Genomic DNA, 14,926 nt, shown 5'->3' on the forward strand with positions numbered 1-14,926 from the left:
ATATTAGATTATCTAAGTACGTGTAAACAAAAATTAGCCTGAATTTTTAAGAGGTTATAATTAGAAAGTAGTAGAGGTTAAGTAATACTAAACATGAATGTATGATAATGATAAAAAATTAGGATCGTGAACGGTGACTGCCATATCGTTACCTTTGCTTTATGTATTTTTTTGGAATTTTTGGTCGTCTTTGATACCCCCGGACATCTCAGTTGAATGCTGATTTGTTTTTTCAACTATTAAATTTATTATAATTATTTTGTTGATATTATACGATTAAAAGTAATAATTAAAATCACACAAATATTTAGTTGAAAGAGTTATCAATAATTACGTTTTAATGAGGGCTGTATTCATTTAATAGCTGTATTATTTTATGCTCCTTATTGTTATATTGTTATACGTTCGTATAACCCTCATTTTCTCTAAATATTTACAAGTGCCTTAAATTACGGCCACCGAACTAATGATTTTGCGTATACATATAAAATTACATATATATTTTATATGAATGATATTTCTTAACGCTCATTTTCTCTAAATATGTACAAGTGCTTTCCATATAATTGCAGTAAATAAGTTCTTCCTTGGCAGTTTGCTTTTACTTCACTTTTAAATCTCGTTCTTTTCACCGATTTAAGTTTAAAATTTAAATTTTGCTACAGAAAAAACTCTTAGAAAGAGTTATATTTAATTTTTTTTACTACAATAAAAAATTTTCACATAAAATCACATCTCAATTCGAATTAAAAACTCAATCCTTAATGTACAATACTCTAAATGTAACATTTGAGGGTTGTTCTTTTACATTTTTGAGTTAGGGTGAAGTGAGTGATGATATTGAGTTGAGTTTGAGTTATTACTTGAGTTGAAGTTGTAACTTGAGTTTGTGTTTGGATGTGCACATTTGAATTATGATTTGAATTGATAATCTTTTTGAGTTTGTATTTAGTGTGGGTTAAAACTTAAATTTGTATTTAGATAATATTTTAATAAAAACTCAATAGTGATGAAAAATTTTAATAGGGTATATGGGTGAGGTTTTATTCGTTTTTTCGTTGTGAATGCATAGAAAAAAAATCATCTCAATCAGAATTAAAACGAAAAAATTATGACATTTTTAAGAATAGAAAAAAGATTATTCATTAACTTAAGTTCGAATTTATAAACTCGAGTTGAAGAGAAAACTTAAACTCAAATTTAACCATAAATTTGAATTTAAATTTAAAATTTATAAAAAAACATAAAATTAAATAAAATTATAACTTGAGTTTAAATTTTTTCTTAATTTTATTGCAAATCAACAATCCTTATTTTTTGAATCATAAAAACCTCAACCACCGTCCATTGTGAAAAAGCCGCCATAAATGACACCAACAAACAAAACTAGAGTTGAAATGGTATTGGACTGACACTATTATTTTTCTTTCCTTTCCTTTATTATTATTATTTTTTTCAATTTTCTGATCTATTTCTCCTCAGAAATTGTGGAAAAGAATAAAAAGTTAAGGGAGAGGGAGAGTCATGTAAATTTATAATTTGAAGAAATAGAAAATAGTGATTAGTTTTTAGGGTGTAGAAAGAGAAAATTATGAGTTGTTTGTAGATACGTATTTGGAAGTATTTTTCTACAAAAATATGTGTCTTTCATAAGGTTCCTCATAAAAGTGTGGAGCAGTAAAAATATGAGATCGGCCTGATTATAGGTCTACCAAAAACCACTCGGTTATTATTGTATAATAATTTTGCATCCAATCTTTGGGGAGAAAAAAGTATCACAGCAAACAAAAGTAGATTTCAAGCAAAGATTCAATTATTACTTGAATGGTTTCCATTAGAATGCTTGTTTCAATTTTTTCTTATGTTATTATACAGAGTATTGTTTCAATTACTTTGTACTGTGTAAAAAATACAATTAATTTAGGAAAACTAAAAAAAGTTTAAAGCATACAAATTGCAACATTCAAGAAAATAGACTATTAAACAGATAACACACTAAAAATAACGTCTTAGAACTAAAATTTGTATCACACATATGTTTGGTGTCTTAAATTTTAAGCGAAAATTCTGCCCAAAAAAATTCAGCCAAAAACATCCTTAACAGAATAAACTAGTTGTCTAGTTCCATTAGAAGTTAGAACATCATGTGCAATAATGATTTGACAGAAAATATAGGGATGGGCTTTGTCCGATTTATTAGAATAACAACAGTTAAGTCCGTTTATTTTGCTGATTCGAATTTATAATTCGAGTTGAGATGTGATTTTATATGTGAGAACTTTTTACTGTAGTAAAAAAGTTAGATGTGACTGTTTCTGAGAACTTTTTACTATAATAAAACTCAAATTTTAAACTCGAATTGGTGAAGTGAACGGGGTATATATAATTGCTATTATTATTATTATTATTATTATTATTATTTATTCGTTTTTCTACCAGGTGTTCCGCCTGGCGTTGGAGAAAATTACCATCATTTTTTTTTTTTTTTTTTGGCACCAGGTATTTTATTATATTCACAAATACACCATATGTATTTCTGCAATGTACTTTGGAGAACACCTGGTAAATAAGCTTAAAAATGCTTTTATTCTTTAATATTTAATCTAGGTTTCATGCTGTTTTTCGTAGGAAAAAAGGAAAATAAGAAAGAAATAACGATGTATAACTTATGCAAGTAAAATAGACAGAAGAGTTTGACTTTGGTTTGGATTTCCCAGTTAAAATTAACTTTTTGTCAACTATCACGGATTCCTCATCCAATTTGTTCCTTACTTAATTTATCCTATCAAACAACCATAAATCTTAAAATCTACTAACTAATCCTCTTATCCTTATTTCTTCTTCTACTTTTCCTTCCTGCCAAACAAGGCGTAAATTCGGAGCCATTCATTCCTTTCACATGAAGACAAATATATGTATAAAAAAAAACACCATGAACCATGCACGCCCTCACGTGCTTATGTTCTCCTTTGTACTACAAAATCCTGCAACTAAACATTCTTGGCACACATGTGTTCCTCACAAGCATCAAGAGTATCACATGTTGTTACCCTATTATATCTATCTATATATATATATATATAACTATTGAAAACTAATCTTGGTTATTTTACATATTTATTCAGATATTATTGTTTTAACTGTATGATATTGATTAGATGATTATAATAAATTAGGTAGTTAACTAAAAAAATTTATGACAATTAATGAGATTGAATTTTTATTACGTCATGTCATCATTTTTCTATATTTAATGAGTAAATATCGATACAAATATAACCATTGAAAATCAATATATATATAGGATTATCTTTATTAGTGCTCCCTGAACTTTTAAAGTCATTCCCAATTTGCCTTCTGAACATTAAAAATTCTCAATTTACCACCTAAAATTTACATTGTTCCCACTTAACCCATTTTTATTGTAATTTCTATTAGAAACATATATATATATATATATAAAGAGAGAGTAATGCAGTCACGTAAATCATATGGCCACACTTGTCCCTTTATTTAATAAATCATATGGCCACACTTGTCTCTTTATTTTTTTGTCTGATTTCAAAAGACTTAAATGAGACAAACTCAAAAGTCAGGAAAGAAAATAAGAACACACGAGATTCATCTCATTTTCATATATCATATATGTAAGAATAAGGACATATTGTCACATACATGACAAACGCTATTACTTCTGATGTCTAATTAAAGGAAGGAGGTTCAATCCTCTTCTTCTCTTCACATGCCATGTAACCATGCAAGAGAAAAAAGCCACATATTTCATGATCAATGAGTAAGGGTGAAGAGTAGTCCAGAAATTAGTGATAGGGAAGTTAAAATTTTGGAATGTTTCAAGTTCAAGAACTAATGGTGGAACATGCTTCATCTATAGTCAATAAATAACCCACCATATTTTGCAAACCACACCTTTAACATTTATATTCAAAACACAAAACAAAAACAAAAAATGAATACAAGTTTTTTTTTTTTTTTGTATGGATTTATTTTTCCTTTTGGGTTAGTGAAATAATGGAAATTCCCTGTGGACAAGTTTTTGGCATTACTATCTATCTACCAACTGTTGGACCACTTTGCCTGTAAAATTACGGTTCTACCACTAGCCATGCAAAATTTTATCTTGTTAAAGCCTTTTGTGATTGTGAAATTTGGCCTCTGGATTTGTGGTTTCTGAATTTTTATGATATAGGTTTCCAAACAGTTTAGAAAATCCGCAAAAAAATATAGGAAATTATTGAGAAAATTACGAAATCTATCCATGACACGCCCTTAGAATTTTAACCTTTCAAAGTTGATATATAAAAAGATAATTAAGTGTAAAAATCACATAGTATTTAAGAAAGAGTATAAATCTTTATGTCCAAAAGCTTTTTTTTTTTCTAGATTTTTCAAAATTATTTGCTTATCAAATAGCTTAATCTGTCCAATAAAAATAAACTACTTTTAATTAGCATTAACGTCTCGAATTCGAATTCTTATTAAAAAAAAAAAGTTCTTGAATTCAAATTTTCACATTTTTTATTAAAAAGAAAAGAAAAAGACTGACCACCACTGAATTTTTGGTTAGATTTATTGCGTTTGAAAAAAAAAAAAATCATTTTCGTCCATCACTTTCTTAGGTGTTTAAGAAATGCGACTGACCAACAAAATGCACAATTTCGTCTCACAATCAGTTGTCCAATTGAGCCTTTATTGGGCCTTTAGTTATTCTCCAGGGGTAGTAGTGACCATATATATTTGACAAATGACCTACTCTCTTAAGTCGAAATCTCGAATGTTTATGTCATTATCATGCCTTTTCATTTTATTTTATTTTCGATTTTATTTTTTAATTATGTTTTCTTTTTCTATAAAAATCTTGGGCCTCTTCTTATTTTTATTTTTAAAAAAAATAAGGAATGCATCTCTTAACTTATCTTTTTAATCTTGTGATATTTTTTAAAGCCTCTGTCCATTTTTAAGTCAATATATACAGAAAAAAAATTAAACGTATAAACTTGGGTCGTGTTTGGAATTGATCCGGTTTTTATTTTTCACGTTTTCTGAGAAAAAAATGAAAACTTATTCAAAACGGCGTTTGGCGCAATAAAGGCAAAAAATAGAAATGAAAATGATTTTTTTGGTTTAGTGTAAAATGAGAGAGAAATGAAAAATGACTTTTAGTCATTTTTTATTATTTGTTTTCGTTTTCTCCTCTCTCGAGCAGAGAGAGAAAGAGATACATTAATGAGTTTTTTTATACTGAAAACAATCTCTTGATAAAACTACCAAACGCATTTTCAAAAATGATTTCTGTCTAAGATTGAAAACGTTTTCATTGTTAATTTTATATAAAAATAAAATCATTTTAGAACGAGTTCCAAACACGTCCTTAGTGTTTCTCTAGATTTTCCGTCCTCTTTTTTGTTTTTGTTTTTGTTTTTTCTTTTTTGCATCATCTCATAAAACGATCTCCCCCGGGATGGATACATCTAGCTGGACTTTAGTCCAAGAAATTTCTTGGAAATAGGCCCAAGTTGTCAAGAATAAAGAAGCCCAACTAAAAGAATCCACAAAATTGACCTCCTACCTTGTGGGATGGAAGGATACCATTTTCATGGTGATGGCATTGAAGTTTACTTTTTTCTTTTTTCTTTTTTCCTTTTTAATTTTTTTTTTCAATAGCAAAAATCTCCTTTCATGTTATTCTCTTGTACCGATTCTATAATTACTAAAACCAATCCATGAAGACTAGATTTTGAAAATCACATCCAATTCACTTCAATTTGGATTTGGATTAAATTGGAATAGATTGTGTGTTAATATCTTCACCTTGATTAATTCACAATTTAAAGATATGATTTAATCCGAATATTTTGACGTAAAATTGATTAAGACAACCGAAATAAGCACGGCCTTCATAATCCATGATCCCACTACTACATGGGATGTATAGGCATTAGTTTTGCATATGAGCGGCATTAGGGCCGTTTAGTTTGCTTATTTAAGTTTTTAATTCGAATTGAGCTATAACTTTATATAAGAGTTTTTTACTGTAGCAAAAAAGTTAGATGTGTCTGTTTCTGAGAGTTTTTTACTGTAGCAAAACTCGAATTCTAAATTCGAATCGGTGAAATGAACTGGGTCTAAAAATCATGGAAAATACCAAATAACTCGCTTTTAACATCGGTTATCATAAGAGTTCAAATCTGTAGTCTCATTTCATGTCTTATTGTCTGCTCCTTCAATTAAAATTTTGATAGCTCCTTTTATTGTTCAAGTACTTTAGTGTTTTATATTTATTACATGTATAGGTTTTTAAATTTACTCTCTGTCTCCCCCCTTTTCCACATACTACATTAGGGTTTTCATAAGGTTCTTGCGCTGTGACATCTCAACTTGAATTAAAAACTCAAATCAGCGAACTAAACGAGCCCTTAAACTGTGATCCGAACTGTTGTTTGGATATGCAAATAAATTTTAATTTGAATTGAGAATAAAATTCAAACTGTATTTAGATAAATTGTTAAAAACTGTCATTAGAGTTTTGTAACAAATCTTATAAAACCTCATTATAAATGACATTAAAAAATATGCAATGCGGATAGGGATTTGTTCCTCCTTTCATTATGAACACATTAAACAAAAAATAATCTCAATTAGAATTAAAACGAATAAGTTATGACATTTATAAGATTGAAATTGAAGAGATGGAAAAAGTTGAATCTAAAACTATTGAACTGTTGACAACATTCAGATTGTAAGAATTTAGGGGGAGGTAAATTCTAAAATCAACAATTTGAGTTGTCCTTGAACCATTGTTAATAGTTTGAATTGTTATTGAATTTTCCTTTTCTAAATACCAGCTTGAATCCTGAACTAAAATTTGAATCATAAACAACAATTTGAGTTGGTGAAACAAGAGTTAATAAATTTGGAAACTCTTTTTCAACATTGGTTGTTTTCAACTAATATAGAAAGTAATTCAAATTTTTTTTTTCCTTCCTGCACCTTTTTCATTTCCCTCATTTATCCAGGTCATTTTGATAGAATTTTGCAAATTACAGTGGGTTGATTACTATTTACACAACCAAATCGTAGTTTATAACACATGAGTTTTAAACACCATGCTTAGCCTCAATTAGGTAATATAAATCATAACGTATAGAAAAATTCGATCCATCTTCACCGCTATATATAGCCAACGTACTACTCTTGTAACTATTTTATTTATAGTTATTATTATTATTATTATTTTACACGCAAGGGATTATTTGTTAGGAAATAAAGGTTCCGTTCATTTTACTGATTCGAATTTTACTACAATAAAAAAATTTTAAAAACAGTTATATTTAATTTTTTTACTTCAATAAAAAATTTTCATATAAAGTCACATCTTAACTCAAATTAAAAACTCAAATTAACGAATTAAAGGTTCTCAAAGTCTTGTCATGCGCTGCCATATAAATGTCAAACTCAATATCATCCTTTTAGGAATAACGTTATTCTAATTCTAGGATCACATATTTATGAGATTTTTGGAATAATGGCAATATCCTATTATATATCTTATGCGTGCTTTTTGTTGAAAGTCTAGAACCTACTATCTCATGTCATATGCTTTTGTTGTTTTGTGGGTGGAGTGGTAGGATCCTAAAGCATGACCACTGCAGGACACAAAACCTTGCCATTCGGTGGAACTCAAACAATAATCTCAATTATACCCTTAAATCTTTAGGGTGATTTTCGATTTATTCTTTTAAAATTTAAAAATTTTCACTTTATTTGCATTTAAACTAATCTAGTCTCTTCTGTTAAATTTTTTTGTTAAAAACAGACAGAAAAAAATAGTAAAGCGATGATGTGATATTTCTGCTCACGTGAATACACTTAATTCCTAATTTTTTCATTTAATTTTGACAAAAATTCTAACAAAAAGGAATTAAATGGGATCAAACTAAAATTTAAAAGGCAAAATGAGAGTTTTCAACGGTCAAATTTGCAGCCGGAGTAGTTCTATGTGGCGCGTTGTAAGTTTTTAATATAGAACGGTGTAAATTTAACTGTTAAAAATAACTGTCTTTACTGATGGGATCAAACCAAAATTTAAAAGGCAAAATGAGAGTTTTTAACGGTCAAATCTACAGCTAGAGTAGTTCTGTGTAGCGCGTTGTAAGTTTTTAATACAGAACGGCATAAAATTAACTGTTAAAAATAACTGTCTTTACCGATGGAGCAAAATAGCTCACTCCACCGTAAGGATTCCCCACAAAAATTATACATTTTCTCACCTACTCTAAGTATTAACTTTTCGGACCTTATCTAGAGGTCTTTTCTGATGAGAAAGATGTATGAGACGTTAAATTTGTAGTGTAATTCCAATAGAACCTATGCGAGTCTACTTGTAAAGTTTGCTATATATGTATGCGTGTAAGATTTCGAGAGCATGAGAGTTAGTAGTGGTGCTTTGAGCACAAAGAACGCCCCGTTTGGTTGCCGAGAAGACATATATGCATGCTAAATAATAAAATACAAAAAGCATTTGGTATCTTTAATATTGCTCTGTTAAGATTCAATTTCTAGTTTAAAATGGAATCTTAATCTTAGTGATGAAAAAGCGAAAGGAGGGAGGATAAAATAAGTGAATTATTCACGATCACAACATATTTTATTCCAAAAACTTTTGTGGCTTTTGATAATATATGTTTTGAATTGTTAGATATGCATATATGCTATTTGATTTCTAATATTAGTAACAATTTGACTCTTTTAAGATGGTAAAACAGTAAAAAAGCAAGTTACAAATATGAAAGATTATATCACAATCAAATACTAATAGTATGCAAATATGATTAACTATTCAGGTTTGTATTGTACGAGTAAGGAAATAATTTCTATCCTACCAAAAATATTCTCCTAAAGAAAGATATTGACAAATATATATATATATATACACACATATATATACACATACACATAGACACACACACACGCACTATGAGGAGCATACCAATTCAATTCTTTTGTAGTTCAGATCTATACACGGTACTATATAGCTATAAGTCTAATGGTCTAATGGCCAGTTTAACAGGCTTTCTAGAAGCTGCTTTTGGTTTTTTTTTTTTTTGAGACCAAACTCCGGTGATGAAGCTAGGAATTTCTGTCAGGGATAATAGTCTTTATAACAACTACAAAAAAATTACAATCAACAATACATTCTGGTTTTTTTTTTTCTTTTTTTTTTGGCAAATGGACATTATGAACATAATGAGTATAGTGTATTTAGCTAACTAAACCCTAAAGTTTACCAAAAAAAAAAAAAAACACAATAGTCAAACTCTATTCACAAAACAATAATGATTATACTCAAATCTCTTGAAAAATTCAACTATAAACTACGTGCTATTATAATTAATCAAAACAAAAAAGAAATAAAAAAGAAATAAGAAAATAATTAAGATAAGAGCAACAAGATTATCAATTGAGAAGAAGAGTCTAATGATTCAAATGCTTGTGATTGTTGATGATTGGTGATATCTTTTTCCTTTCTCTTCTTCTTCTTCTCTTCGGAGATTTTGCCCTTTAGTTTTCTTCTTTTTTCTTTTGTGATCAAACCCTTTCCCTAGTGCGCAACATACTTGAAAAGAGACGGAAACGTGATGTGAAGCTGACGGGTCTCGTTGGAGTACTATAGAGGAAGTTGCCTTTTGTTTAATTTTTATTTTTATTTTTACTACAATTCCTTTCTGATTAATGTAAAGCTTTTAGAGAGTAGAGGAAGTTGCCTTTTGTTTTTTTTTATTTTTTATTTTTACTACAATTCCTTTCTGATTAATGTAAAGCTTTTAGAGAATTAGGGTGTTAGATTTAAGTATATTGGGGTCTATTGGGCATGTGTAGTAAGTAATATTTGTTAATTTTCGGGTATAAGAGTTGATTTTAAATTTTTAAGGGCGGGCTTTATATAGAATTTGATTTTTGACATTAACAAAACGAACCGTGGATTAATAGGCCGAGGTCATGACGACCTAAGACCGTGGTTATTGAGTTAAAATAGACCGAGGTCATGGCGACCTATTAATTCGGGAGAGGGGGCCTATTGATTCAGGAGACAGGGTGTTTAGATACTCTGTTAGAAATGTTTGTGATCTCTATAAAAGTTTCTAGTCAAAGTCACAAATATGCCCTCTCAAAAAAGTTCTTTAGAATAGTCTTTGAGCCTGCTTAGATTGGCTTAAAAAAAGTTACTTTTGACTTATTTAGTTTAAAAGCTGCTTTTATGACTGTTTAGATGGATAACACATGAAAATGCTTTTGACTTCTATAAGCTCTTTTGGATAGGTCACTTCTTAAGTACTTGTGAAAAATGAGCTTATGAAAAGTTTTTTTATTTACGATTTTAACTTTTTATTATCTGTGAATAACAAATTAAAAATTTCATCCATATTCTCATTTTACATTACTTTTTGTAACAATATGGGCTTTTGACTTATGTATCAAATATGTTCAAAAACTTTTGAAATAAAAATGTTATTTTCCGTGCACTATTTAAATACTAATAAAAAAGTTCTACTTTTTCTCTTGTCACTTAAAAATAAATGCACAAACTCTCTCAAACGGGCCCTTAAAACTCGTATTAAAATTTAAATATGACATTATAAACTTGATTCTAATATTTTTATTTCTCATTAAAAAATTTAAAAGCCATTACTCATTTAAGCACTTTTAAAAATATGGTTCCAAAGGGCAAATACTTATTAAAAGTCACAATTTTTACTTTTTTTAATTACCAAAACAAAAGCAAAAACTATGTTAAATATAGTACTACTTAAATATAATTTTATATCTAATCAAAGAATTCTCCACGTACATCCCATGGATGTATCGAACTATTTTGCCTCTAGTAGTGCATCCAACTATGCGTTACTTGTAGCAAAGATGAGTTTCTGTGGCAATACGGGATTCAGTCAGAAGATTTTTAATAATAGGGAGTTTTGCTGATAAGTCTAGAAAAAAAGAATTATCACTAAATTTTTATCTCTAGCCTTTAAATTAATTGTATTTTTTAATGTGATTTTGATAAGATTCGACGGTTGAAAATAAAAAATTACTGATAGTTCATCATTTTAAGATATACTGAAGAAAATATCCTAATAAAATATGCAACTTTTTTATTCTTTATTTTTTCGCTCTAAACGAATTCAATAATAACATTTGAGTGTGTGAAATTGCTAATGCCAATAGTTTCACGATCCATGATATATTTTCCCACATTATGTGGCAACCCCAACAAAATATTTGTGACAGATTCAAAGTTCAGTCGCCTCCTGCCTACCATATGACCACCCCAACAAAATATTTGTGACAGATTCAAAGTTCAGTCGCCTCCTGCCTTTGGGGGTAGTTATGATAATGATATGAAACACTCCACATGGTGAGCAGAATACTATGATACAAAATCTCACTTTTTATTTCATTTGACTTGATTTCAAAGCATTATAGTGGTATCACCCTCAGCCTCCATTGCAAATGTTTTATGTTATTATAATATATATGCTCTTTGATTGATTTTTTGAGAGAATTATATGCGTATCTTTGTGTCCCCTTTTACATTAAAATATCTCTTTTGGATGTGATTATCTTATGTGGGAAAGTTTCACTCCATTTATTTTTTGTTGGCATATTGGAATTTGAAATTATTCAAGTTCATGTATATGTTTCTTTCTTTCTTTTAGATTAATTCACCAACCAGATTGTAAATTGTTTCTTTTGTCGCTGATTGTGTAGAATTATAGAGAGACTAAAGGCAACAAACACTCAAACATTCAGTTGACTTCTCCAATTGGTCCATTGCCATTTAATAGTGCACTTTTCTCATAGACAGCCACTTTAGCAAAACTTAATTATATTTTGAAACTTTCTCCAGCATGTTAGTCTATTAATAGAGTCAATTTATAATTATTAAATTTTATCAAAATCACATCACATTGAAAAAATATGTAAAATAAATAATTTTTAATACGAATTTAATGTAAAATTAAGACAATTAAATATATACATTTTGTATAATTAACATTTTTCTAGAAGGAATTTATTAATGGAAGCAAAACTTTCTTAATTGCCACATATACAGGTTAAATGTGCAATGAGCATAGTCTTTCTTTTCAAAAAATAAATTTTTTTCTTAATGTTGCAAATACCATCATAATTAGATAGATAATGTATCTAGAAATATTTCTCAATAAAATAGTGAACTTAAAATTTAGCTTCCAAAAAAGTGCAATGTAGAAAATTGGTTAAGCACTTTCAAAAAAATCATTTCAAGTTTGTCACTTTAATATCATTGCCAACTTATAAAATTATGCATTTCCAATAAACTTCGATAAAAAAAAAAATTATTAACGGTTCATAACAGTAATTTTTATTTTGTTAAATTTTCATAACTATACATTATTAACAAGTTAATTTTTCTAATCTACATAAACCTCTTTAATATGTAACAATGCCCCAAAAGAAAATATTAACATTACTATTTTTTCCTTGAAAATAAATAAAACTATATACAATTTTACAACTACACAACTGCATTTTTCTTCTACTAGCTTATCTAGTTGAGGGGCTTTTTTTTTATTTTTTTTATTTTTTTAATTTCTTAAAGAGTCTAAACCCCATACAAACACAACAATAATATCATACAATTACAATTTACAACTTCAAGAGTGGAGAAAATAGAAAAAAAAAAAGATTAATAAATTGAAATTAAAATCAATTAGCTATTTCCTCTATAACTACGTATCGGACCTTCAGGTTCTAACGGCGAAACGGCGAGAACAACCGCCGACGGATCTTGAACCGCCGGAAACTGCTCCGACGAGCTTGCGGCGCCGACGATCTTCTGACAAGTCTCGAGCAGGTTGTGGCGGCACTTAGGGCAGGAGGAGTGCGAGTTCAGCCACTTATCGATGCATCGCGCGTGGAATCCGTGGTTGCACTTCGGGAGGAGGCGGAGGCTGTCGCCGGCGGCGAAGTCCGAGAGGCAGATCGCGCACTCGGAGTCGAGTCCGGGAAGGTTCAGATCGGAGGAGAAGCTCACTGTCGGGAAGGTCTTCAGCGCCTTCTTCTTCACTCCGGTATTCGCCGCCGCCGATTGGGCGGATCTGGAATCGGATCCGGATTCCGATGAGGAACCGGAGGCGGAGACGAAGGTCGAGCAGCGCAATGCGCAGCGGATGATGGAGTTGAGCCCTAGGGAGCAGATCAAAGCGCAGAGGAGGACCGATAGGACCATCACTACGTTCGCGTCGAAGCTGCTGTCGCCGGGGTACTGCTCCGACGAGGAGGAGGAGGAGGGAGAGGAGTGGCCGGCAGCGGCGACTGGAGACGGAGGAGCCGCCGTGGTTAGTGGAGAGTGGAGGATGAGTCTTCTAGAGTAGAAGGAAGTTGCAGCCATGGTGTTGGATGAAATGCCTCTGTGAGTAAACAATTGGACTTTGGTTTAGTATTGAGCTTGGAAGTTGTTGGAGGAGGATGATGTTTGTATATATATAGTTATATGTGTGTGTGGGTACGTTTGTATACGGTTTTTCCTTTATGGTTTTGTTTAGGACTTGATTAGCTCGTTAATTTAAATTAAAATGTGATTTTATGTGACAATATTTTACTATAATAAAAAAATTAAATTTAATTATTTTTAAAAAATTTTATGTCGAATCGATGAAATAAATGAGAACTTAATGATGAGTTTGTGACAATGAGATTAATTGTGAGTTTTAAATTTGGTCTCCAGAAAATAGAGATCGTATCATTTTTGCCCTTACCACTCAAAAAAGCACACAAAAGTATTATCATTAACTGTAACTTTTGGTTCTTTTTTCGTTGAGGCCAAAGGAAGAGCAACGTACAGTGGAGGGTAGGCGGCCGCCCTACTTGTAATTTTCTTTTCAAAAGTTTATAGTTCGTCCCGCTCTGAAATTCTAAAATTCTATATTTGCGCCACCTTTTAATAGACAACCATTTGTCATTAATAGATTGGAAAAAGCTATTTGCAGTCTTTGTTCTTCCTGAATTATTATTATTATTTTTTTTTTAACTGTCTCTAATTGAGGCGCATCAATTCTTTTAACGATTTTAATACATGTGCTAGTTTATTAGATGTCTGACACGCGATTAAATCCGGTCAAAAAAATTGCTTTTACTAAAGAATCAATCGATTATTGTTGAAAAAAATAGACATCCCAATGATAATGATAAAAAATTCTATTTAATTTAAGCTTTTAATTTGAGTTAAGATATAATATTATGTGAAAATTTTTTATTATAATAAAAAAATTAAATATAATTATTTTTTAAATTTTTTATTGTAAAAAACTTAAATTTTAAATTTAAATCAATAAAATAAATAAAATCATAATTTATAATAATCTGAGGTAAATTTTTTTTCCTATTTTAAATTGTGCGAGCGAGTAAGATAACCCTTATTTTTTTTTGGGAAATTTAGAATTAATGGTTTTATTTAATGGAATTCTCTATATGACAAGATATGAGAATATTTTGAGAGGGTTTTCATGAATAATTATATAGATAAAGATTTCACAAAGTATATGGATACTCCACTGACTGAGCCCTCTTGTCTAGCTTAATGGCCTTTCTAATCCAACTGGGTCCCTCCCACTTTTTGCGCAGCATAAATTGCCACGTGGAATTTTATTGTCTATTTCTATCATAAATTATTGTTGTTAACAATACTTTATCATATACTATTATCTCTACAATGTCTTATTATAAGGACCCATTAGCATTTAAGAGTCAAGAAGGGGTCACGAAGCTTCCTTCTCACGGAAAAATATATGTTCCTCTGGGCGATTCAAGTGGGGTTTTCTTTCTTTTTCATGCTCATTAATTTCTAAAGACAGCGGGCTGTATATAGGTT

The 14,926-nt window shown here is 29.9% G+C and overlaps 1 protein-coding gene across 1 annotated transcript; it reads right to left on the reverse strand.

Moving 5' to 3' along the window:
- Positions 1–12,532: 12,532 nt before the first annotated feature.
- Positions 12,533–13,644, reverse strand: LOC21391295 (RING-H2 finger protein ATL78). Its single transcript, XM_010094794.2, has one exon. The coding sequence runs from the start codon at positions 13,445–13,447 to the stop codon at positions 12,767–12,769; it is 681 nt and encodes a 226-aa protein (XP_010093096.1). The 5' UTR covers positions 13,448–13,644; the 3' UTR covers positions 12,533–12,766.
- Positions 13,645–14,926: the final 1,282 nt, after the last annotated feature.

The sequence above is a fragment of the Morus notabilis genome, unplaced genomic scaffold (assembly GCF_000414095.1).
Source record: "Morus notabilis unplaced genomic scaffold, ASM41409v2 Scaffold387, whole genome shotgun sequence".
Lineage (NCBI taxonomy): Eukaryota > Viridiplantae > Streptophyta > Magnoliopsida > Rosales > Moraceae > Morus > Morus notabilis.

What these genes read in the sequence shown, in the direction of transcription:
- LOC21391295 (XM_010094794.2), bottom strand. Translation starts at nt 13,447, where the DNA reads ATGGCTGCAACTTCCTTCTACTCTAGAAGACTCATCCTCCACTCTCCA.